The sequence below is a fragment of the Lactuca virosa genome, chromosome 1 (assembly GCF_052849685.1).
Source record: "Lactuca virosa cultivar CGN04683 chromosome 1, Lactuca_virosa_CGN04683_v6, whole genome shotgun sequence".
In the NCBI taxonomy this organism is placed as follows: Eukaryota; Viridiplantae; Streptophyta; class Magnoliopsida; order Asterales; family Asteraceae; genus Lactuca; species Lactuca virosa.
Window position 1 is genome coordinate 179594674 of NC_136426.1, and position 26387 is coordinate 179621060.

The 26387-nt window shown below is 36.2% G+C and overlaps 1 protein-coding gene across 3 annotated transcripts; it reads left to right on the plus strand.

The window, feature by feature from the left end:
• The first annotated feature begins 5967 nt into the window (after positions 1-5967).
• Positions 5968-11885, plus strand: LOC145162109 (UDP-arabinose 4-epimerase 1-like). Of its 3 annotated transcripts, none has more exons than XM_079081388.1 (11): positions 5968-6385; positions 6790-6893; positions 7043-7167; positions 7445-7558; positions 7813-7920; positions 8038-8129; positions 8661-8802; positions 8942-9036; positions 9698-9827; positions 10485-10629; positions 11435-11885. In XM_079081388.1, the coding sequence occupies exons 2-11, from the start codon at positions 6833-6835 to the stop codon at positions 11671-11673; spliced, it is 1251 nt and encodes a 416-aa protein (XP_078937514.1). In that variant the 5' UTR covers positions 5968-6385; positions 6790-6832; the 3' UTR covers positions 11674-11885. The 3 variants fall into 3 exon arrangements, with proteins under 3 accessions (XP_078937514.1, XP_078937515.1, XP_078937517.1); XM_079081389.1 differs by having other exon boundaries at positions 5968-6106; XM_079081391.1 differs by lacking the exon at positions 5968-6385 and adding an exon at positions 6456-6707.
• The last annotated feature ends 14502 nt before the right edge of the window (positions 11886-26387 follow it).

Sequence of the window (26387 nt, forward strand, 5' to 3'; positions counted from 1 at the left end):
GCATACTGTCATGCATACCGGGGTGCTCGACCTACCCCATTGGTCATTTCGACCTGATATGGGGACTATCCCCCCTACTACCTACTACCACATAACATCATATCATGCTAACACATAAAACATATCAGGTAGTAACAAACCTAGATGATTATCACAAAGACAATCATCTATCATACAACTCCTACTAGTGGGCCGACATTATGGCCTTAGACCCACTTCTACCGGAAGGTAACTCACCTCACACTGCTGAAGTCCCGCAGACCCAAACCCAGCTGCTGGATGACAGATTCCCGAACTGTCAACATCAAAATAACACCCAATTAATAATTGGGTTCCAACTCATAATCATAAGTCCATGCTTGGGGTAAAATTCTACTCTACCCCTAACTTGACTTGATTCAAGCCCAAGGCCCAATCCAAAGGCCCAAAAGTCCAACTATGGCTCAAAGCCTAACATATGGCCCAATTTTCCAAATTGGGCCCATACCTCTACGTGGTCTTATTCTAAGGCCCAACCATTTATTCCGGTCCAACATTTGACATTCTAATAGCCCAATGTCATATAATCCTTAAGGCCCAAACTATGGCCCATCTATGGCCCAATTTTCCAAATTGGGCCCAGACCTTCATATGGGCCTTACCCTAAAGCCCAACAACATATTCTAGTCCATATGATTATTCTTGGATGGCCCATTAATAATCCCATCACCAAAGCCCAATGGAAAGGCCCAATTCAAGGCCCAAGTGAAATTAGGGTTTCACATAAAATGATGATTAGGGTTAAGTGTCCCTACTTAACCCATTAAGGACTTAATCCATTAAGTCCCACATGGACTTAGGTTAATTTGCAATGATTATTAATTAATATTTTAAGTTCATTAAATAATTCTGATGCGGTCCCGATAATTCCCAAATTAGGGTTTCATGGCATTAGGGTTTTCCAAACCCTAATTAAGGTTTCCAACCCATCTTAGCCCAATAGGCCCAAAAGCTAAGTCCTTAGATCCATTAGGGTTTCATTAGGCCCATTAGGGCTTCATTGTTCCCATTAGGGTTTCAAGCATCCCAACCGAATCAAACACGACAAGGCAAAGCACACCACCACCCGACACGACGGCAGGAGGCGGCAGCCACCACCTCACGGTGGTGGTTAGGGTTTCTTTCCATTATTCCATTTTTTGTTACAATGTACAATGCCAATCTCCAAAATAAACACACACACTAATGTTAAATACACATACACACACAGCCACCATGTGGTGGCCGGCGGTGGCGCACGGCGGCAGCCACCACCTCACGGTGGTGGCGATGACTTTTTTTTTTCAGATTTCCGACCAATCAAATCACACACAACACACTCTTGCTCGGGAATGCACACTACCACCCACTTCACGGTGGCACATGGAGGTCCGACAACAACAACAACAGCAACATGGCGGCGGTTATGGCGTTTGGCAGCCACCCATGACGGTTCGCGACTCCTCACTTGAAAACGCACACGCCGATGAGTCTCTGCTCGACAAGAAACGAACCCAACACCCACTTTCATGCGTGAAACCTACAGCCAACCCTAGGCTGCCACATGCCGGAGGACTTGACAGAGCAAACCAGCCGCAAGGCGGCGCCGAAAACGGCAGTGCTAGCGGCAACAACAACGTCTGCGGAGGAATAAATAGGAGAAGAAGAAGAAAAGAGAGGAGTACGGTGGAGAGGTTGCAGCGACTCTCATTGTTTCTCCGACAGTAGATGCGGCGTTTGCATGGCAAAGCAGCGACGACCATCGGCTGTGAACAACACCGATGGATGGTTTGTCCGGAAGTAGGGTTCGCTGGTCATCTTGGGTCTTTGGTGGCTTGGTCAGTCGGAGAGGCAATGGTGGAGAGGTGGCGCCGGTGAGGGAGGCATAAGGATGGGGAGGTGGCGGTTGTATATGGTTTCATTAGGGTTAGGGTATAGACGAGTTTTATATCTCGTAACCTTTGAAACTTCACCCCATAATGGCAAGTCTAGTCCCTCTCTTCCCTTTTTCTTTCAAACCAAGACCATATTTTACCCTTTCTACCCTGACCTCGAAAATCCCTTTCAAATTCGACCCATAAATTACCAAACAACCCCCAATATCTTACTGATGACATATTCAGCTCTCCCACCTATTTTCCTTTTTAAATTAAATCCAAATAATTACCACGGAGCCCCTGTCTTCATAAATATTTATAAACTGAGTCCGGTACTTACACTTTTAACCCCCGACTTCTAAAATTGTGACAATTAGCTCTTTGAGACCATCCTTTTATATATAACCATTTATTTTAGGGCTACTATTCGTTCATTAATTTATTTATTTATCTAATAAATAAACGGGATGTTACAACTCTCCCCCACTTAAATTAGATTTCGTCCTCGAAATCATTCCTTACCATTTCTTATGCGCCAAACCACTCAAGTAACATGGTCACCATCCTGGGCACACCCTCGCCTTCCCAGGGTAGTTGTGACCAATCTTCGCAAAGCCCTAACATCCGTAGGTGAACGAATTCCTCGCAACAAGATCACATCTACTTCGTCTGAATCTGTTGTCTTGAGATGGTCTGAATCCCTGGCAGACCACTCATACTGAATCATTATCGTTGAATCTAGTCCGTTTATCCCTCAACTTACCGCTCAACTCTTGATAACTCGAGGTTCCCACTATAAAACAGGATCACAAACCCAATTATCCCTGCAGATCACTTATACTTGGCCAAGACTCAGATAATCCCGCTGTTAGTGACTTAGCACAACCCAAGCAATATGTTTCTCTGTCCGTACTTGCAACCCCAAACACAAATATGTTGTGTACAAGTTTTTAGACATGCACGATTTTACTAGACTTCAAAATATACATTAGTTTAATGGGGGTGAAGTGTGTGACACTCTTATTCTCTCATCTTTCTTTTTTTCGGCCTAAACCATATAAAATGGATGGTGTGTTGCTTGTGTGACTTATTCTTATATGCATCATGCTTCTAAGTCCCATCCCTTTTAATTTAATAAAATCATGGGTCTTAGATATCAAATGTGTGTATATAAGAGAGAATAGGGCTTTCATTTAGAAGGTAGTCTTTTGATCTCCTCTCTTATTTCTTACAAAAGCTACGAGCACTCTCCTCTCTCCATCTCTTTCTCTCTTTTGAAGGCAAGTAAAAGTATTGGATGCTTATGAAGTGCTTATCCTTTAAGGCTTATTTTGGATAAGTTCTTAAACGTTAGAGAAGTATTTTACTAGAGATAAGTAATTAACATTCTTGGTGAGTTTATCTTGTTGGTGGATACATCATAGAAGCTCTACTTTGGGCTTTGGTCATCTTCATCGACCCCCCAATTTCCAAGTGGGATCAAAGTCTTCAAAGGTTGTCATCTAAACATCCTATGGTTGTTTATAATCTTTCTATATCATGTAAATGGATTCTTGGTGTTTTTGTTTTAAAATAGTCTTAAAATAATAGTTATTTTCAAATCGCTTTTGTTTTCCGTTGATAAGAGTTTTATTGAAAAGATTGTTTTTAGCTTGTCAAAACCCATCATCCGATACATTCTTCCTTTGAATATATCTTCAACAAGGATTAGGTCATGAATTCCTTTGAAAGTGAGCTTCATGATCCCGGATGAACTACCCATATCGTAACAGTTTTGGACGAATTCTCAGGAAGTGAATATAATAACATTAGTGCTTGTACTTCGTCTTTAAACCCAATGCCAACAGATATAAATCTTGATGTTATTGAGTTGAACTCGTTTACGTGGTCTGTCATTGAGCCATCTTCCTTCATCTTTGTATTCAACAACTGTGTGATAAGAAAACCTTGTTTGCTACTGAAGGTTTCTCATACATGTTAGATAACGCCTTTATTAGTCCATATGCTTATTGGGGAGGCAGTAGACCAATAAGCTAGTTGTCCCAACCAAGACATGAGTTAGCCTTTTATCTTAAAGGTTATCGATTTCCCTCGTTGATAATTTATAAGAAATGTTCTTTGCCAACGACAACCTGACCATACTAAGGGATTGTCGATCTAAAATATCTCAATCCTTCTTCTTCATGCCTTGTGGTTTTCTTTCACTCAAGGGAAGATGTACTTTTTTCTTAGTAGAGATAATATTCAATCCGCATCCTCTAAAATCCAAAATCATGGTCTTCAAATTTATTGATCTTGATCTTCCCTTCTTCAGCCATAACTATGATACTAATTGTTGGGTATTAAGATCCAATCTCGGTAAACAAAATAACAATGATATAGAAGATTATGCTAAGAAGATTAAACAAGAACACAATGAAATTTAACATGGTTCACTTGATCTGTTTGATAAAGCTACGTCTGCAGACAAACTAAAGAGATTCTTTATTTATATTAAATGTTATACAAGATCTATGTATTTACTGCACACAATATCGACACACATTAATGTCACTTGTGTATCATCTATCACCGTAGGGGGTGGTGCTCACATGCAGGTGACATTGCCACATCAGCCCCACGCCCTTTGCGTGCATGGTATATCCGATGACGTTATATAGTTTCATGTCTATATCAAATCATACTTGGTTGTCAAATTTATTGTTTAATTAGAGAACAACTTAAACAAACAAATAATAATAATATAAAATTCTAATATGTTGGTTAATATATTTGGTTAATTGAGAAATCGTATTTAATAAACCGAAACATAATAATCTAAAACAATTAAAATAAATATTATTTGGTTTGGTTACAATTAATTTTATTAAGCCGTTAAAAAGATGTTTAAACCGACTTAATAACAATTTTATTAAAGAATAATTACAATTTTATTAAAAAATAATATTACTATACGTACCATCATAGTCACATAAATTATGGGGTATAAACAATATTCTACTCACAAAATTATACACCGAAACAAAACAATTTGGGGGTACTTAAGCTTGGGGGAGTGGGTACGGTAGATGGTACACTCTCTTGTCACATCAGCTTGGAATACTGCACCCTCCCTGCGGTTTTGGTGCGGTAGAGACTGCACTGTGGCACTCTAAGGGAGTGCTTCTCTCTTCCTGTTGCCATTCCAATTGACCGTTGAATGGTTAGATTTTTTTTAAAAAAATGTTATTATTATTATTATTATTAATTTTATTTTTTTTAAAACCTTTTAAATTGAGTGACACCGCTCTTTAGGTGTGACATGAAACCACATTTTTGTTGTAATTGCTGACATGTCACTTACATGACACTGCGGTTTCATAAGGGAGTGTAACACTACTCCCTCCAGCCTGATAATGTCTCTTGCTCTATTCATAACCTTGTACTTATGTGAAGTTTATCCTCGCTGTGCACATGGTTTGTAAAATATTATATGGTAGAAGCTTTTTCCTAAACTAATAAAAGTCGACAGGTGTTAGGTTTTACTTCGTTAATAATCGTATGAACAATATTGGGGTTAAATATAAAAAACTACAATATTTTGTTATTGTTTTTTAATGATATCCTATTTTTATTTTTCTAATAATATATACTATTTTAAAAAGTATAGCAAATTATTATAATCATATCCAAATACCAAATAAATCATATTAATATTATTATTATTATTATTATTATTATTATTATTAAATTGACTTTTAAATACATTAATAAAAAAATTACAATGTTACAAGAGGGAATATTTTATTTAAAAAAAATCTTAATACTTTTTTAAAATCACAATATTAGGACTTAAATAAAATTACATTCATGATTTTGCATATTACTTCACACATTCATATCAAGATATAAAATTATAAATATTCAATTTAATAACAAAAATATGTAAAGAGAAACCCACAATATAATACGTATATTGTTACATCTCACACCAATAAATACCAATAAAATGTTGAAACCCATGTCCAAAACACCTAAAAGTTAAAGCTTTTTCTAAAGCAGAAAACAGGGTAATCAATTGACTAGTAAACCTACGTGTTCCTCCCTCCCTCCCTCCCATGGCGCCCACACCTCTTACCCCACCATTTACGTGACCATGGCATCACAAACGAGGAATTCTCCGCATACCCAACTCCTATTCCTCCATTGAAAACGTGACAGACGACGAGAAGGTAAGGAAGACTTGGTCCGATACTTACTTCCACCACCACCCTTTTCTTCTTTTCGTCTTCTCTACATTTCTCCTTCTTACGTTTTTGTTATTGATTAAACCCTTTTCCCTTTTCCCAAATTTCAATCAATCAAAACCCAATTCGTACTATATCATATCACTACATTCATTGGCGTTGTAAAGTCGTACTTCGCTCCCTACCCCTCGATTCTGGTCCTTTCACAGATCTTGTCTGATTATCTTTCACATACCCTGCTGCTTTAAATGCTTACATTTTCAGGTAACGGTTTTAAGTTTTAACCTCATTTACTGTTGTTTTACTCAATCTTCTAGCTCTGTGGATCGTTTACAACTTTACACGATGTTCCTTCTTCGATTCCTCCAATCCGCGTGTTTGAATTTTGGTTTTGTATATTGAAATTGATCGAGAATTCTTACTGTTTGTTTGAATTCTGTCGGCGATTGAGCTGTGATGGGTTTTTGAAATTCCAAAATTTCCCTGTTTTCGAGATGGTTTGTTTGAATTTTGAATTGTGTATAGCGAATTGATAGCAAGAGGGGCCAGTTTCAGTTGTCGACATAATAACTCGTACCTTTTAGAGGTCCCTCGTTTGTTTGTTTTTTTGTTGAATCTCCTTTTTCTTTAATCAATAACAAAAGTATTGTTTCCATGACTCGCATCAGATTCATCTGTAATTACATTTTTCATAGCGAGATTCTTCAACAAATGCTAAACCCTAGCAGATCAAGAACTCAACCCAGGCCTACCCGATCTCATCCTCTCGGAGGTAATATTAATATCTTTTCACTAATTTACTCCATTAATCATCTCATAAAACCTTCATTTCACTATCTTCCAAGATTTATTAGCTTCTGTTATATGCTCAGAAACAGATCAAGTACACAGATTTGAAGTTGTTTCCTTTTGTGTTTGTAGGCATGGATTATGTGGACCCAAAGAAGAAAAATGGTGTTGTAGGAAAGATCCTTTTAGCTGCAGGACTTACTGCAATATGCATTCTTATGCTCAAACAATCCCCATCTTTCAACACCCCTAGTCCTGTATGTACACTGTATTCCTTTTCTTCAATTATATCTTCTTTTCTTTAAATCCATACAAAATTTGCAAAACTTTCTATTTTGGGATTCCCATAAATTGTCTAAAATTCCCCTTTTAGGAAAGATTCAACAAATTAGTTGATGATGTTCCTTCATAGGTTTTCTATTAAAGGGTATTTTTGATATTTGCTAGGGGTTGTTGGATCTTATTTGTTACACTATTGAATTACACATTAAATATCTGATTCATTTTTTTTTTTTTTGTGTTTTTGATTTGAAGTTTTCTCAACATGAAACTGGTGTCACTCATGTGTTAGTAACTGGAGGTGCTGGTTATATTGGTTCACATGCAGCCTTACGCCTTTTAAAAGATAATCATCGTGTCACTATAGTGGTATTTTTCTATTTTAATCTATTTTAATTTATTTCTTATTGTTTTGATAAATGATGTTTAGAAAATATTCAAGAAAATGACAACACACTAATGAAAAGAGAAAGTAAATAACACAAATCTATAAAAAAAGTTATTACATAATAAGAAAAAACTTTCTTTCTTGATTTATTAAAAAAGAAACATCCGTATATAGTTTATCAGATTAAGTCATTAAAAAAATCGAAACTTTATACTTTTAAATTGTGGTGTGATAGGATAATCTTTCTCGTGGAAACCTAGGAGCTATCAAAGTTCTTCAAGATCTCTTCCCAGAACATGGGAGACTTCAATTCATTTATGCTGATTTGGGAGATCCAAAAGCCGTATCCTTTTTGAAATTTAAACTCAACCAAATTACCAAAATGTCCCTGCATGCTTGCCTTAGTAAGAATAAATGTTAATAATGTTTATTTGTTGTTTCCTTGATCAAAAGAGTTTAGGTGAACAAAATCTTTGCTGAAAATGCATTTGATGCAGTGATGCATTTTGCTGCAGTTGCATATGTTGGAGAGAGTACCCTTGATCCCCTAAAGTAAGTGTTATTTGAATCGAATTATGACATCACATCCCAAAAATTGTTAGTTAGTATTGTGGGCCCCACTCCCAAGTACTTGGTTTTTGGAGGTTATTAGGGAAATTTACAGATAAGGACAAAAGGACAAAACAAGTTGTACTGTATTTGATGTGCATTTGACTAGGAATAATGTCAATGAGGATAAATTTGCAAATTTGTGTCCTACCAAAAAAGGTGTAAAAGACATAATTGCCCTTCTCATCTTCATCATTGAAAATAGCCTTAGAACAAGACAAACTTTCTAGGGCTATTTTCAATGATGATGACAAGAAGGGCATTCACGTCTTTTGCACAGACCTTTTTGGGTGTGACAATTTTTGTCCCATTGACATCGGTCTTGGACTTAGTTCCAGTCAGATGCATGTCAAAGACAGTACAACTTATTCTGTCTTGTCAATGTCATGTCTTATCCCTAGGATGCTAATAATGTTATACCATGGCTTAACTTGCTTTTAGAAGTATTTTATTTAAATTTTTTTAATATTTCAGGTATTATCACAATATTACATCAAATACACTTGGGGTGATGGAGGCCATGTCAGCACACAATGTGAACACACTAATATACTCTAGTACTTGTGCAACATATGGAGAGCCTGAAAAGATGCCCATTACAGAAGAAACTCCCCAGGTATTTTCCCTTGACAAAAACAAAAAAAAAGGGCATTTTAAATTACTAAGTTTTATTTTAAGATTACTAAATATGATATGCAATAATAAAAGGCCCCTTATAAACTTGTGTAAATGATATATTTTGTTGCATATTCCAGCTTCCGATTAATCCTTATGGAAAAGCCAAGAAGATGGCGGAAGATATTATCTTGGATTTCCATAAAAACTCGGATATGGCCGTGATGATTCTAAGGTTGGTATTTTATGTGTTTGAGGGCATTTTGGTCTTTTTCCTATAGGAGAGAACCAAGAGCAAGTCCTTGTTCAATCTTTTGGATGGGGCAAAAAGTTGCAATTTTTGTCTGATTGACATTATTAGCCCTAGTCTTATTCCAATGCATGTCAAACACAGTACAAGGGCATTTTGGTCTTTTTCCTATAAGAGAACCAAGAGCAAGTCCATGTTTAATCTTTTGGATGGGGCAAAAAGCTGCAATTTTTTTGTCCGATTGACATTATTAGCCCTATTCTTAGTCCAATGCATGTCAAAAGCAGTACAAGGGCATTTTGGTCTTTTGCACATAGGAAAGAACCAATAGCAAGTCCTTGTTCAATCTTTTGGACAGGACAAAAAGTTGCAATTTTGTCTCATTGATATTATTAGCCCTAGTCTTGATCCAATGCATGTCAAACGCAATACAAGGGCATTTTGGTCTTTTGCACATAGGAGAGAACCAAGAGCAAGTCCGTGTTTAATCTTTTGGATGGGGCAAAAAGTTGCAATTTTTATCTCATTGACATTATTACCCCTAGTCTTAGTCCAATGCATGTCAAGCACATTACAAGGTGTCACATGTGTCATGTCTTTATTTTCTTGTTTTTTAATTTTTCAAAAAAATAAAAATAAATTTCAGATACTTCAATGTGATTGGTTCTGATCCGGAGGGAAGATTAGGAGAAGCACCAAGGCCAGAACTCCGTGAACATGGAAGAATATCGGGTGCATGTTTTGATGCAGCTCGTGGAATCACCAATGGCCTCAAGGTCATTTTCTTTTTTCCTTTTTTTTAATGAATTTTATGCAAACTTTATACTTATATTCTTGAGTCAATTCCTTTTTTATCATTTTCAATTTTGTCTTATTTAAGGTTTTTGTGACATTTTTGGTCCTGTCCATGTAAAATTAGTATACTTTATGGACCAAAATCGCAAAAATAAGCTGTACTCAGGGACTGAAATAGTCATTTTACTTGGAATAGAGACCAAAAACGTTACAAGAACCTCAAAGGAATCACAAAAATTGCAAGAGAAAACATTTTGGGACCAAATTTGCAAAAATCAACTAGGCTCAGGGACCAAATATGTAATATACTCTATATTCGATTAAATAGCAAAGAAAACTCACGTCTTTGTTATCAATTTATATTAAGTGTTGTATGAATAAATGATGCTTACAAATATCTAAGAAGATGATGGCACACTTGGGAAATGGAAGGAAAAAGTAAACAAGGGCAAATTTGTAAAAAGTTAGGACTTAATCGGGAAAGTCCTTTTTCCATGATTTTCTTCTATTGTTAAGTTGTTCTTTCTTTGTTAAGTAAAAAAGAAACATTTGTCATGTCAGATGAATATGCTACTTACATGTATATGATATTGTTTGGTATGTTTTTGACTTTTTGACTTATGACCTATGTGATACAGGTTCGAGGAACGGACTATAAAACCCCTGATGGAACTTGCATAAGGGATTACATTGATGTGACTGATTTAGTTGATGCTCATGTTAAAGCACTTAATAAAGCAAAACCAGGACATGTTGGAATTTACAATGTTGGTACAGGAAGAGGTACATATCTCAATTTATACTTTCATTATCTTTAAAGTGGTGTGGACTAGAGGAGGGCATTTACGTCTTTTGCACATATGAGAGATTACAAAAAAAATTTCAATCTTTTGTCCCATTGGCATCGGTCTTGGTAAACTTTTTCTTTCATCTTTTGTTCTATTCTTTTCCTCATTAAGTACTACTATCTTGATAACGATGTTAAAAGAGTTTGAGAAAATGAAGAAGTAGAAGGGGAAAATAAGTGAGGTCAAATTTCATAATATGTTGGGAATTTTAGTGGGAAAAAACTCATTTTCCCGATTTTCTCTATTAAGTCGGTCTTTCTGAATTAAGTGAAAAAAAATACCTATATACAGCCTACAAGATTAAGTCATATTCTCATTAAGTCCATAATTCAAAAAAGAAATTTGGCAATTTAGTATTTTTTATCGGAACTTTTTTCTAGAACGTTCTAAAAGAAGAAAGTTGTTCCATATATTTTTGTGAAAAAGGGTATTTTTGTAAATAAACATAAAGCTTGGTATGCATAACGTTTTTGAAAGGAATGTCATTTATCAAAGGAACTAAAACACAACGAAATTGTAAATTCTCACGCGGTCGTTGAACGGAATCTCGAATTCAAATTCCGTCGTCTTCCGCCGGAATCCATGAACCAAACACATCCTACGATCCATCAAACATGAAATCCGTCCGAATTGAATTCCATCCGTACACGGAATGGAATCCCGAATTCCAATTCCGTCATTCCACCGGAATCGATTAAACCAAACACGACCTAATCCTTCTTTTTTACTCTTTTTAACAGGAAGATCAGTCAAAGAATTTGTGGAAGCATGTAAAAAGGCAACGGGTGCATCCATTAAAGTAGACTACCTTCCAAGGCGACCCGGTGACTATGCAGAAGTATTTAGTGACCCGTCAAAGATCCTACGTGAGCTTAATTGGTCAGCACAATATACGGATCTTGAAAAGAGTTTGAGGGTTGCATGGAGATGGCAAAAGTCACATAGGAATGGCTATAATCCTTCAATGGCTTCCATTTAAGATTTTGAATGTTTATTTTATTCTCACATGATATGAGAGGTATAGGCATATTTATATATATGTGTAATTTTTAAACATGAATACATACATGAATGATGAAAAACTTGTTAGCAAGTGAATTATAAGAATAATGATAATAGCTATGAGGAGTAGCCTAATTATTATTTTACATAATGGAGAGGATGCCATGGCTTTATGCTTTTAAGGTTTAACTACTATTTTTATTTCCCATATTTTTATTTAGTTTGAGACTATAAGAGTTTCAATTTCAATGTGTATGGGCGCGTTGTGGATGCTAGATGCTCAACTTTTATGTTATGTATTAAACTAGCATAATGTTGTGTATCTGTTTTACTTTTATGTTATGTATTAAATTAACAGACTTGTTGTGTATCTGATTTACATTTACATAGACTGTTGTGTATCTGATTTACATATTAACCGACGCAAATATTTTGAATAGATTATATGCTTAGCAAAAGATAGCTATGGATGGGTCCTAAATTGGGCCAAAAAGTGTGATTTAGTCAATGGTTTTGTGTTTTGGTTCAGAAAGCTTATTTTAAATCGGACACAATTGTTGTAATAGAGTGATTGTTGCAATAATAAAACCTATGAAATTTGGAAGAAGTGCCTTGTTGTAGATAGATTTTGGGATTGGTTTGAAAAACTTTAAAACATATACAATTCTTCTTAATTTATAGTTATAAAATTCAAAACCAAAAACCCTAAATTTATAGTTGATGGTCCCCACAATGTAGGATGACTAACTTCCTTTCCACCCCATCTTTGTGTCCCACATCGGTAGTGAAAACAAAAGTTGGGTGTTTATCCCTTTATAAATAGAGATGTGCACCCTTTTCTTTTCCCACACGAGCCTCTCATAAACATTTGAAGTTACTCTGCTTCAACTTAGGGAGCATCAAGTTTATGTGCATGATGTGGCTAATATAGTTTCTTTTTAAGCAAATGTCTTTTTTATAGATGTTGAAAGGAAAAAGAAATTATATTAGCCATCATGGTGCATATAAATATGATGTTACTCTAAAGTTATACATTCCAAAAAAGTTCAACCTTAATATAAATAATACCACATTCCCAATTGGTCATATTTTAATTCAATAGTTATTGTAAAATGAATATATCCACTGAAATATAATATGCAATATTATACTTCTCAAGATTATATGCAACAGTATGAAAATATGCCCCGTTGTTTTCCCAATCCAAAGTGTCACCATCCAACACCCTCAACATGAATCAATATATGAAAAGAAAGATGTTAAGAGATGTCCAAGATTACAAACAAAACTGAAAAGAAAGATGTAAAGATATACCCATGAACACAAACAAAACTGAAAATTTACTTTCGATCTATATGATAGACAACATATTTTAAGGTGCAAAAGAAACAAGAATTACAACCAAATGTTAAGCCTATGTATACACACAGACAAGAATTGTGTTACGAAGTCAGAAAATTACTTTCGATCTATATGAAAGACAACAAATTTTAAGGGATACGTTGCAAATGAGATCAAAATTATTAGTAAGAAGAGTAAAAAAGCGACAGATGAATCCTCCATCCATGAAGTGAGGCTCTATGTACTTGCCTTCGACTTCCAAATCAAAATTTTGGAAACAAAAATACAACAAGGATTCGATATTTTCATTGGCGAGGTTTACAAATAGTCCCGAAGAAGACCGGTTTCCATAATAAATTGGTAATACAATATCGTTACAATGATCGGATGAATGATTCTATGAATCCATGTTCAAATTATTTAGCGAAGTAATTGTAGAAAATAAGTATCTCTTTTATAACAGTTTGATGTTGTTAACTTGTTTTTCAGAAAATCCGAAGGAAGTCGCAGTTGATGACAATTACTAGATTTAGACTTGGTCCATAAGAAATAGTCATCATGGTCATGACATTATTGAAGGAGTCTTGGTATATATGAATTCAAAAAGTAGACATCATTGACTTATATGATGCTCCTAGTCTTATGCTATTGTCATGGTTTTAGTAAAAAATTACACATTTTATTTAATTAGAGATAAACATAATATAAATTATCACTTCTATCATTTATTATGGGAAAGCTTTGACCAAATATTGAACAAATTTGAATACATAGACGTACACGGAAAAAGACAAAAACTTATATATCAAACTGGTCAACTTGTATTAAAAGATTTTGTAAATAACTAACCGACAAAAAATTGACTAGTTGCAATTGTTACGCTACATGCATTTGTAGGTTGTATGTCTAATAACTTATGAAAAAATAAATTAAATAAATTAAAGTCCCAATCTTTACAGAAAAGTCTCAATCTTTACAGAAAAGTTACACTTTAGTCCTAAGATTTTTTTTAACGAAAAAGTCCTGAAAACCGGCAAAAATTTGCAGTTTGATCCCTTTTGACCGGTTGAAACCGGTACCAAATTAATTTGAGACTATTTCGTAAACCAACCCAAAATATTATGATTTTTCTGTAAACAAAAAATATTAGGACTTTTCTGTAAACAAAAATATTATAACTTTTCTACAAACAAAACCCTTATTATTATTATTATTATTATTATTATTATTATTATTATTATTATTACTAAAAATATAAATAAGAATACTATTTTTTGAACTTGTTATTACTAATATTGTTACTAATACATATAAATGCATTTAAATGAAAAAAATAATATTAATGACATTGTTTAAAGGTGGAGGTGGAGGAGATGGTGATCCTTTTAGCATTGAAATCGTGAATGTTTGCTTGTATATTTTTACTTTATATATGGTCATTTCTTATTTGTTATTATTGTTTTCAATTTAGAATATTAATACTTAACAATTTAAAAGAAGTTGCATATTTGTAAAATTGTTTATAAATAGTTTAAGGTAGAAGAGTTTCTCATTTTGTATATAAAATTGTTTAAGGTAGAAGAATTACTTTCTAAATCCAACAAATCCACTACAAACATCTACATTGGTAACCTATATCAAAATTCAAAAGTATTAATTACAATATCTTGTTTAATAAAAAGTAATAGAAATAATTCAAAAGTATTAATCAAAATTCAAAAGTATTAATCCAAAAACATGTGCTATTACTTTTTATTAAACAAGATATTGTAATTAATACTTTTGAATTTTGATATGGGTTACATATGTAGATGTTTGTAGTGAATTTGTTGGATTTGGAAAGTAATTCTTCTACCTTAAACAATTTTATATACAAAGTGAGAAACCCTTCTACCTTAAACTATTTATAAACAATTTTACAAATATGCAACTTCTTTTAAATTGTTAAGTATTAATATTCTGAATTGAAAACAATAATAACAAATGTGAAATGACCATATACAAAGTAAAAATATACACGCAGACATTCACGATTTCAATGCTAAAAGCATCACCATCTCCTCCACCTCCATCTTTAAACAATGTCATTAATATTATTTTTTTCATTTATATGTATTAGTAACAATATTAATAATAACAAGTTCAAAAAATAGTATTATTATTTATATTTTTAATAATAATAATAATAATAATAATAATAATAATAAGGGTTTTGTTTGTAGAAAAGTCATAATATTTTTGTTTACAGAAAAGTCCTGATATTTTTTGTTTACAGAAAAGTCATAATATTTTGCGTTAGTTTACGAAATAGACCCAAATTAATTTGGTACCAGTTTCAACCGGTCAAAAAGGGTCAAACTATAAATTTTTGCCGGTTTTCAGGACTTTTTCGTTAAAAAAAAAATCTTGAGACTAAAGTGTAACTTTTCCGTAAATATTGGGACTTTTTTGAAAATTTCCCATAAATTTATTATAAACCAGGGTATTTATATTCTTATTTTATTTGCTAACTAGAAGGATTCTTACCCTTCGCGGAGGATATAAAACTTGAATCTCGAAGACAGATCCTAAACCCGAACTATCAAAGAGGACCCGATAAAACAGCCAGTGCAAAATTGTAACCAATAAATATCACAACACCCTTGTATAATTGGGGATATTTTAAAATTCCATTGCTATTTTTGTTCAGTGATATAATTAGGAATTTTTTAAAAGTCCATTGCTCTTTTAAAAGATTAAACTAATCTTGTGTAATTGCTTTCAAATTACCATGATGGGAAAATAAACGTTAAAAACCTTTAATACTATTGGAATATTGTCTAAGGTCATTAATTATTGGTAATATTTCTGATAATAATAGTGTTTTTTTTGAGTTGTCACCATAACCCAATTGAGGAATTAAAAGACAGGATAAATAATTTTATTAATTTGTCATTGTTTTGATAAATTAATTAGAAACTATTATGGAATTAACTTGTAAATAATTAAAAGATAATTAGTTAATTAATTAAAGGTTAATTAAAATGTTTAATTAATTGGAACATTTTAGAACCCTAAAATATTAAGATGGACGAATTAGATCAGGATTACCAAAGCTTTCGGAGTTGTTTTAGAATTAAGCAACTAGAGCCTATAAATAGGTAAATAAGGATCAAACCCTAGGTGCTCTTTACTCAAAGTTTCATTATGCCTTCCCTCTATTCTTTCCGCAGATGAAAATTAAACCTTTAGAGTTTAGAGTTTTCATTTTCCTCATCCTCTCTTCTAGGATTTGCCAATTTTGCTCTTTTGGTGTTTTGGGTATGATACTATTAGAGGGATTCCTACTACGGGTCCTATCATTCAAGCAAATATGGCTATTACAAGAACCTAATCAAGGAATCAACAAGAAGATTAAGATCAAAGGGGTTAGTCAATTTATAGTATTCAAAGCAGGTTAATATAATAAAATAAACCTAGATCTATTAGAGTGCATGTACAGATAAGGTTTTGTAACATCCGATTTTCTAGGTGTTAATTTTATAATCGTATTTTAGAGATGTTTAGTTGGCCACAACATGGTGGTAAGGATTACCATATCTTGGCATCCATCTTCAGTCCACGTATCATTTAAGATGCCATGACGTGGTCATGCAATTGCCATGATATGACAATGTAACATCATGTTTCTTGTCATTTCTTATTTCAGGGTCATGGATCGGAAGTCTAGTGTGTAAAGGCTTTGGACCATAAGGAGGTAGTGTTCAGACCTTTTGGAAGGAGGCAATGATGGTTTCATGATCTTAACCTTTAAATTGTGTTATGGGCCGAAAGGTAGAAAGGGGAAAGTCATAGATCGGGTTCTTGCATAAAATATGGATTTTTATTCGAGACGTTTTTAGTCCAAGATACCTAGATAATATCGTGGGGATCTTCAATACCTTTCCATGGATATAAAGAACGTCGAAAAAGGAGTTGGAATGAAGAAGTTACGACCGTTTGAAGTTATGACGATTTTGGGTTAAGCTGCGTACGTTGGGCGTACTAGGAGTGTACATTGGGCGTACTAGGCAAGCCGGATCGTGGGGGATCAACCTGGTATGCTGGGCTTACTAAGAGTACACCGGGGGTACACGATTAGATCCCAACCGCTAATTTGAGGGTTTTGTGTGTAACATCCCGATTCCCATGTATGAAATTTTAGAGATTTTATACATTTCATAAAACCTACTCGACGAGTTGGAGGCCCCAACTCGTCGTGTAGAAACCAAGAAGGCCGTGTATTTTAGAGAACCCACTCGACGAGTTGGAAGTCCCAACTCGACGAGTTGAAGGCAAAATATGAAACCCTAATTTTTAGGGTTTTGCACACTATTTAAGGACCTTAAGTCCCATTTTTGGCCTCTTTATCCGCCCCCTTGTCCAAAGAAACCCTAATTTGTGCATCATATCTCATTGTGTGTGTGTGTGTGTAAGCTTGGAAAGTTACTTTTGGTGCTCTTTTGGAAGGAACTCGAAGTTTGAAGAGGTTGGATTGAGAGGAAGGTTGTAGATCCGCCATCTACTCTGTTTTGGCAACCATCTTGACGTATAAAGTTGATACCTTGGCCTTTTATTGCTTAAATCTCCTCTTATGGAAGTATATGGTAATTTTTCGTGCATATCGGAGTCATTATTGGATTTAAGCTTGTCATGAGGCTATGGCTTCAGATTTTGACATCTCACGACCTCTATAGACTTAAAGTTTCCAACTTTATCAAGTCTTGACCCTCCTTCTTGTCCTAGGTCCCTTAGTAAGCTTTGTTTGAGTGTTTTAGCTTTTGGATGCTTTGCATGGATGTAAAGTTAGCAACTTTACGTGGTATCTTAACCCTAGGGGACCAGATCCGTAGTTTGGGGCTTTAGATTCAATTGGAAGGGGTTGAATACGTTAAGACTGGAAAACTCGACGAGTTGTCCTGACAACTCAACGAGTTGGATCAGGTTTTCCCGCTTTTTGGATATTGAGCGAACTTGGCGAGTTGATGAGATAACTCGGCGAGTTGGCTAGGGTTTTTCCCGGTTCTCTGAACACTGAAGGAACTCGACGAGTTGCTAGATGCACTCGACGAGTTGGGTCAACATGGATTATTGGCCTTGACTGTTGACTGCTGACTTTGACCCTGGTTGACCAAGTTTGAATTTAAGGGTATTTTTGGTATTTTGGAATTTTAATGAAGTCGGTCATATGGTGATTGTAGGAAGTTGAGTTCGGAGTTATGTTTTGGGAGTTTGACCTTATCATTCAGTGCTACTTGTGAGGTGAGTTATTCTCACTATACCAATAGGGTCTAAGACATCAAGGCCGACCCTTTGGATTATATCTTGGTTATTGTATGATGCTATGTGTAGTGATATGTTAGATCTGTATCCTAGTGTATAGGATGATCCATGTTTGATGATCTGTTATATCTGTATCCTAGTGTATAGGATGACGCTTTGATTTGGTGATTTGTTAGGCCTATATGATTATTGTATGTGCTAGCTAGCGTTTGATATCTATGTGATGATTTTGTTATTGTGGGTAGGTTGAGGCGGTGTAACACTATAAATTTTTAAACAAAATTTTTCATTTTTAAACCACATAAAACTCGATATCATATTTCTCAAAATCCACAATTGTATCAGTTATCAACACACAAATCAAACATATGACTGATAATATCCCATAATCCTCAGACATAGTCTCGAACAGGTGTGTACAATCAAGCCGTCGCCTTCCCGCGATCCTGAGAAGTACCTGAAACACATATCACACAACACGGTAAGCGCGAAGCTTAGTGAGTTCCCCAAAATACCACATGCACAAATAATCAGCCTCTCATGGATATATCTTGATAAGACCATCCGATCATGTGTCTCAGTGAAGACCCTCCGGTCTCACAGCTCGGGTTGGACCCTCTGGTCCTGTATCTCAGTGAGGACCCTTCGGTCTCCCAACTCAATAGAACACAGAAAAGACATAATCACATGGTAAAATGTATAATATCACATAACTCAAGATAAGCACGTAAGACCCTCTGGTCACACAACATTACCACTCATGTAAGTATAGTGAGAAGACTCACCTCGTAAGTAAGCAAGTAAGCCTCGTACCCCTCGAACAGTCTAATCCCCTCCTACATGCCATAATCATCTCTAGTTAATACTTGTAACCACAACTCTAAATAAATTACACTATCCCTTCTCTCTAACTCTTGGAATGGGTAAAAGACCATTTTACCCCTCCCTGGTTCCCATAATCCATGTCTTGACCAAACCCTAAAGTCAACATAAGTCAACACCCGAGTCAACAGTCCATGTTGACCCAACTCGTCGAGTGCATCTATGCGACTCGTCGAGTTCCTTCGTTTTCTCAGAATATCGTGAAAATCCAACTTAACTCGTCGAGTTGTCTCGTCAACTCGCCGAGTTACAACGCGTCCAAACTCATTGGGGAAAACCCTAACCGACTCGTCAAGTCGGCTCACCAACTCGTCGAGTCCCTTCAGTCTATTTTCTCATTCAGACGATTTTAGGCAGAAATAAGGTCTCATACTATGGATCTAGCCTTCTAATGCTGTATCATCACGTAAAGCTGCAAGCTTTACATTCATGCATGGCATATAGGGCTCAAAATGCCAAAACAAGCTCCATAAAGGTTTTCATGCATGGAGACTTGCCCAGAGCTTGATAAAGCTTGGATCTTTGGGCTCATGGGACCTCTTTTTGTCCAGATCTAGAGTCTCAACTCCATGGAAAGCTCCAGCAACTCAAGAACCACAAGATAAGGGAAAAAACCCTAAAACTCCCTAGAAAGAGATCTATCAAAAGAAATGCTCAAGGTGGTAGCTTTTTACCTCCAAACTGAAGCTAGCGCAGAGAAACACTCGATCCACAAGCCTCTTCTCGTTTCAAGGTTCGATGCTTTTCACTCCTTTTCCAAATGTGCACTAAAACACCCAAAGTTAGCTTCTCTCTCTCTCTCTCTCTCTCTCTCTCACAAACGGATACTCACGATTAGGGTTTGTCACAGAGGGTTAGGATGATAAGGGAGGCGGTAATGAGGGCTTAGGGTCCTTTAAATAGGATACAAACCTGGAAAATTAGGGTTTCCTCAAACAGCTCCAACTCGTCGAGTTGGTCTCTTCGACTCATCGAGTTGGTCACTAAACCCACGCGACCCAATCAATCTATACTCGATGAGTTGGGGCCTCCAACTCATCGAGTTACCTTACTAAAATGAATGGAAACAATTTAAATTTATACTTGGGAGTCGGGGTGTTACAGGCGGTCTTGCTTCATACTCAAGGCTAACAGACCAGGGCGTCCCGGATAGACTGAAGGCCCAATGAGGCGTACCAGTCAGGCCGAAGGCCTAGAGAACGGTCCAGACAAGCTGAAGGCCCGGTAGGGTGGTCCAGACATGCTGAAGGTTCTGAGAGTGGGCCAGATAGGCCGAAGGCGCGGTGAGGCGGTCCAGTCTTGCTAAAGACTATATGCATACTGTTTGTTATGATATTGTTCTGGTTTTGTATGGCGTTGGTATTTTGGGGGAACTCACTAAGCTTCGGGCTTACAGTTTTGGATTTTGTTTAAGGTACTTCGGATGATCGCGGGAAGACGAAAGCTTGATCGTGCACCTCCTAACATTTTTATGATTTTATTTTGGGACTTATCTGATGTTTAAACTATTTTGAAAACAATTTGTATTAAATGGTGGTTTTTGGATATTTAAAAAGTTTAATTTTTTTGTGAAATTTATGGATGTTACAGTTTTGTGCCCTATTTAAGCTCCTTAAGTCCCCCAAACCCTTACCATTCTCAGCCTCCACCTCTCCAATGTCCTCCCATGAAACCCTAACCCTTATTTGAGCCTTGTGAGATAAAGAAGGTGTTTTTGAGTGCTTTGGAGTATGCTTGGTGCATCTTGGAGAATAAGGAACTCATTGGAGAAGTGTTGATTGCATTGGAGTTTGTAGATCTAGACTTTGTTCACCTTCATCTTTCTTCTAGAGGTATAAAGCTTGAATATTGATGATGTATTTGTTAGATCTAGTCAGTTTTGGGTGTTATGAGCCTTTAGTCAGTTTAATGCATAAAGTTTAGATCTTGAAATTTGGTGACCTAGTTATGGATAAAGTTGACATCATTTTGATTCAAGTATGAAGGTTGGATACTCGGACTTAATGGATTAAGTTGAGAAAGATGTATGTTTGGTCCCTTTGAGACTTAAAGTCTAGATCTTGGTTGATTGGATCATCCTAATGCATAAAGTTGAAAACTTTATCCATTATGGAGCTATTAAGAACCATAAAAATGTGATCTTGGTCCTTATATCAATTCCATGCACGAGTCATGATGTCTTAATGGATTATTAAGTTAGGGTTTTAGATTTCGGACATTATCTAGCCATGAAAAGTCGTAAAGGTGGAAACTTTATGACTTAGAATGATGTTATGGGTCTAGATCTAAGTGTTGGACGAAAGGACATAAGAGAATAAGCACTTAATGGAAAAATGCCATATGACCAAATACGTTACGCGTACTTTTGAGTATGTTGCGCGTACTCATATGGGGTCCTGTTTCTGGATAGTAAATACGCTATACGTACGAGCTGAATACGCTGGGTGTACTGAGCCTGAAGTTTGACTTCTTGACTTTGACATTTGACCAGGGTTTTGACCAAGTTTGACCTAAGTGTATTTTGGGCAGTAGTTTGAGACAAGGTCACTATTTGTTGTATAGGTGGCCTGTAGAGTTGGTATTTGGAAGCGGTGTTATGTTTAACTATCTTTTTAGACTAAGAGGAGAGTTTTCCTCACCGTACATATGGGTCGAAGGCACCAATGTCGGCCCACTAGGTTATGTATCCTGGTATATAAGATTTTTTATGCTGTAGTGATATGTTAGATCTATATCCTGATAAATAGGATTTTGCTATATTGTAGGGATCTGTTACATCTGTGTCTTTGTATATAGGATGTTGCTATACGGTAGTGATATGTAGATCTGTATGATTATCTATTTTTTGGATATATGTTATACGTTATGTATATGTCGACATTGTATGGTTGGGTTGAGTCAACACTGCTTTATGCGGAAGCCAACAAACTTGGAAGCAAGCCAAACATAAGTTGTAGGCCGGAAAAGTAAGCCAGACTTAAGTTGTGGGCTCAAGAGCAAGCCAGACATAAGCTGTAGGCCCAAAAGGCAAGCCAAACTTATGTTGTGGGCTTGAAAGTAAGCAAAACATGAGTTATGGGCCGGAAGGTAAGCCGGACTCATTCTGTAACACTGTAAATTTTTCAACCAAAATTTTCATTTTTAAAACACATAAACTTTTGAAATATTTCATAAAATCACAAATGTCTCAAATGTCAACATAAATCCACAATAAAAGTCAAATCCTAGAATCCTCAACATAGTCTCGGGCAGGTGTGTACAATCATGTCGGTGCCTTCCCACGGTCCTGAGAGGTACCTGAAACACATAACACATAACACGGTAAGCACGAAGCTTAGTGAGTTCCCCAAAATACCACACATATCTCAAGTAAGACCCTCCGGTCAATGTGTCTCAGTAGAGACCCTCCGGTCCCACAACTCGGATGGACCCTCTGGTCCTAACTCAGTAAAGCTCATAATAATATTACACAACACAATCACAAAGACATAATGCAGGATATCACAATAATTAGAAAAAACATACAAGACCTTCCGTTCACACAAAGTCACCACTCATGGTACGTATAGTGAGAAGACTCACCTCGTACGAAAGTTAAGGAAATGTGTACTCCTCGAATACGAATCACCTATCCTAGCCTCCGCCTATTCACATATGATAATTATCTCTAATTAACACTTAAATCATAAATTCTAACAAACTAAGTTATTTCCCTCTCTAACTCGTGGATTGGGAAAAAGACCATTTTACCCCTCCATGGTCACCATGACTCATGATTGCCCAAACCCTAAAGTCAACAGAAATCAAACTCGAGTCAACAGTCCATGTTGACTCAACTCGCCGAGTGCACCTATGTTACTTGCCGAGTCCCCATTGTTCCTCAGAACGTCACGAAAACCCAACTTAACTCGTCGAGTTGTCCCATCAACTCGCCGAGTCACCCTTGTCCAGACACATCGGGGAAAAACCCTAGCCGACTCGTCGATTCAGCTCATTGACTCGTCGAGTCCCTTATGTAAAACTTTCATTCAGACGTTTTAAGGCAGATCTATCACTCCAAACTCTAGATCTAGCCTCCCAAGGTTTGAATGTTATGTAAAGCTTCGATCTTTACGTTCATGCATGGCATATTTGCTCCATAATGTCACTACAAGCTCTAACTAAGGTGTTTAAGCTCAATAACTCTTTTATGGCTGGATAAAGCTGGAACCTTTAGATTCTATGGACCTCACAAGGTCCATATCTAATGTATCAATGCTTGGCAAGCACAAGTCATACCAAATCTCAAGGAAATATGGAAAAAGCCCCAAAAGTTCCTCATTAGCAAGATCTAAACAACATGATGAGAAAGGTGATGGCTTTTACCTTTCAACAGAAGCTCCAAGTGAAGAAAATACCGGATCCACAGCCTCTCCTCGTTCCTTGCTTGTATCTCACTTCTTCCCTTTCAAATGATTCACCAAAACACTCAAATATTAGCTCTATCACTCTCTCTTAGCTCAATGGCGGATTAGGGTTTCACACAGGGGAGTTGGGCAGCTGGTGAGGCAGAAATGAGGACATAAGTTTCCTTAAATAGGCCTCAAACCTGGGGATTTAGGGTTTCCTCACACAGCGTCAACTCGGCGAGTCGGCTCTCTGACTCGTCGAGTCGGTCCTTATACCCACGTAACTAATCCAACTCTACTCGACGAGTCGGACACCCAACTCGTCGAGTCACTCATTAAATCCCAAAAAGTAAATAAATAAATAAATAAATAAATAAATAAATAAATAAATAAATAAATAAATAAATAAATAAATGCAATACCTGGGAGTTGGGATGTTACAATTCTGTGGACTTAGGGGTAATCCGATTTGGTAGATGTGGACCCAATTTGCATGTTGTTATATGTTTGGGTGGTGGTACCTTGGGGGAACTCACTAAGCTTCATGCTGACAGTTTAAGTTTTATGTTTCAGGTACTTCAAATGATCGGGGCAAGGCGAAGGTGTGATCGTACACATCCTTCAATGTTATGTTTTTGGAGACTTTATGATACACTGATCTTAGGGATATTGTATTGATACTTGAGTTTGATATGGGTTTTGTTTGAAAACAATGGTTCCTCTTAATTTAAAAATGAAAATTTTTATCATGATTTTGGGGATGTTACAAGTTAGCATCAAAGCCCTGGTTTGAGAGAATTGGATGACCATCTGTGTGAATCCAAACTCAAACTAAGGATTTGTGAAAGTTTCAAATTAATTTTGAAATTATTTCAAATTATTTTCAAATAAAATTAAAATTGTTTTGAAAAGTAACCTAGGAAGGATGAGATATGTACGATCAACTGGAGCAAGAAAGTATACCCCAAGTAACCACACTGTTATTTGTTTTGATATGATAAAACTACATGCTAGTATTATGCTAGGGATCTTCAGGAATTAAATGATAGAATTGCCTGATGTATGATGTCTGATAGCCTAGGAGAATTTCTTGTAGGCTAGATGAATTTGACATCATTACTGTAGTTGCTTAGTATGTGAATCATAGTTGTACATAACTAAGATTATATAGCATGTGAATGTTTTATTTAGCCTTATTTACTGTTCATGTATGATAAAGGGCTTAGGGTAGAATCAAGTATTCAATTGTCTATGGGATTCAACGTTATGTGTGACTAGCATGCACGAGTGGCTGCAAGGTTGGTGGAAGTTTCATGAGTGCGTATAGTTCATAGAAGACCAGCGTGAGGAATGATTAGCCACTCTTGAGAGAGTAGATTTAGGATGAATGTGTATCCTAGATGCTTGGGCCTAGTGGTCGGGAATTTCGTATAAGGATTTCCCTAATTTTATTATTTCTTAGTGCCAGTCGACTCTACTGCTCGAATGCTGCTTGTTTTGTGCTTTGTAGGACTCATATTGATGTGAGTTAACTATCAAATGAATATGTTAAATTACATGCTACAAAGGTTAAATAATCTTAGAGTAAAGGATTTGGTCCTATCGCGCAGCTCTTGTCTGAGTCTAACTGTTGTAGGGTTGAGTCTTTTAGTCGAAAGTTTATATATGTTTTGTTTCCTGTAATTATATTCATGGAGTGGTTAGCCGACATTCATATGGGTTCTTCAGCAGCTAGGAGAGCCTAAGAATTGCTTTAGTACGGGTGCTACGCTGTTTAGCGGGTATTGGTAGTATTATTATGGGTAGGTAACTTAGAGAACTCTAGATGATTCTTGAGAAAAGTATGGATAGATTTGGAAGGTAGTATTGGGCCCATACTAGTGAAAGCATAGGATCCGTACTTGAATCGAGGAAAATTTTGGGGACTCTAAGGAGGTGGTTGAGGGTGGATAGCATGGTTTAACACCATGATTCATTGAAGTGTGTTTCCTTATTTATTAGTTATTGGTTATGGTTGTTCAGGCTGAGGATGGGTCTGGTGATTGTTTGGGCCTTAGTGGCCATTTCAGTTTGGGTTTAAATGGTGCAAAAATAGGCGAGTTAGTCGATTTTAAGTTCTCGAAGGCCTTGCTGGAGGTAGTCTCAGTTGAGCCGCGGGACTTAAGAAGGAAGCAATTGTTATGATCGACTCAAGGATGGCATCCGGAGGCTGAGTGATTGACAGATGGATAGGAATGTCACTATCTTCGCTATGTTCCTCCAGTTTTTCATGTTTATAGGAGAGAGGTGTTAGACATGTGATTTTCAGAGTTGTGATGTAAACCCAACATAGGGCTAGGTGGCTGTTGTCTCAAGCGGAAGAACGGTAGTATTGGAATGCACAAGAGGGATTTTGTGTTATGGTTGCCTTGAGATAAGATCAAGGGTTTGCTTTCTTGGGGTATAGGTGTCACACCCCAAAACCAAAACGTCGGAAACGTTCGGGGGCGGAGGACGTCATGTAGAGTATCACAACAATGCATAATAGTAAACAAGCAACAACATCATCCATTGCATTAATAGTAATAATTTTAATACAAGTGTGTTCTGAAGTTTATAAGACACCAAAATGAATAATCAAAATAAAAGATGAGTCTTGAATGTGCTCCATCTTCTCAAAACCTGGCCATCGGTACCTGTCTACTGGCGACCTGAGAATACAAGTTATTTTGAAAGCGTAGATCAACATTAAAGCTGGTGAGTTCATAAGTATTTTTGTGTCTTTGTTTGTATAAGTTTG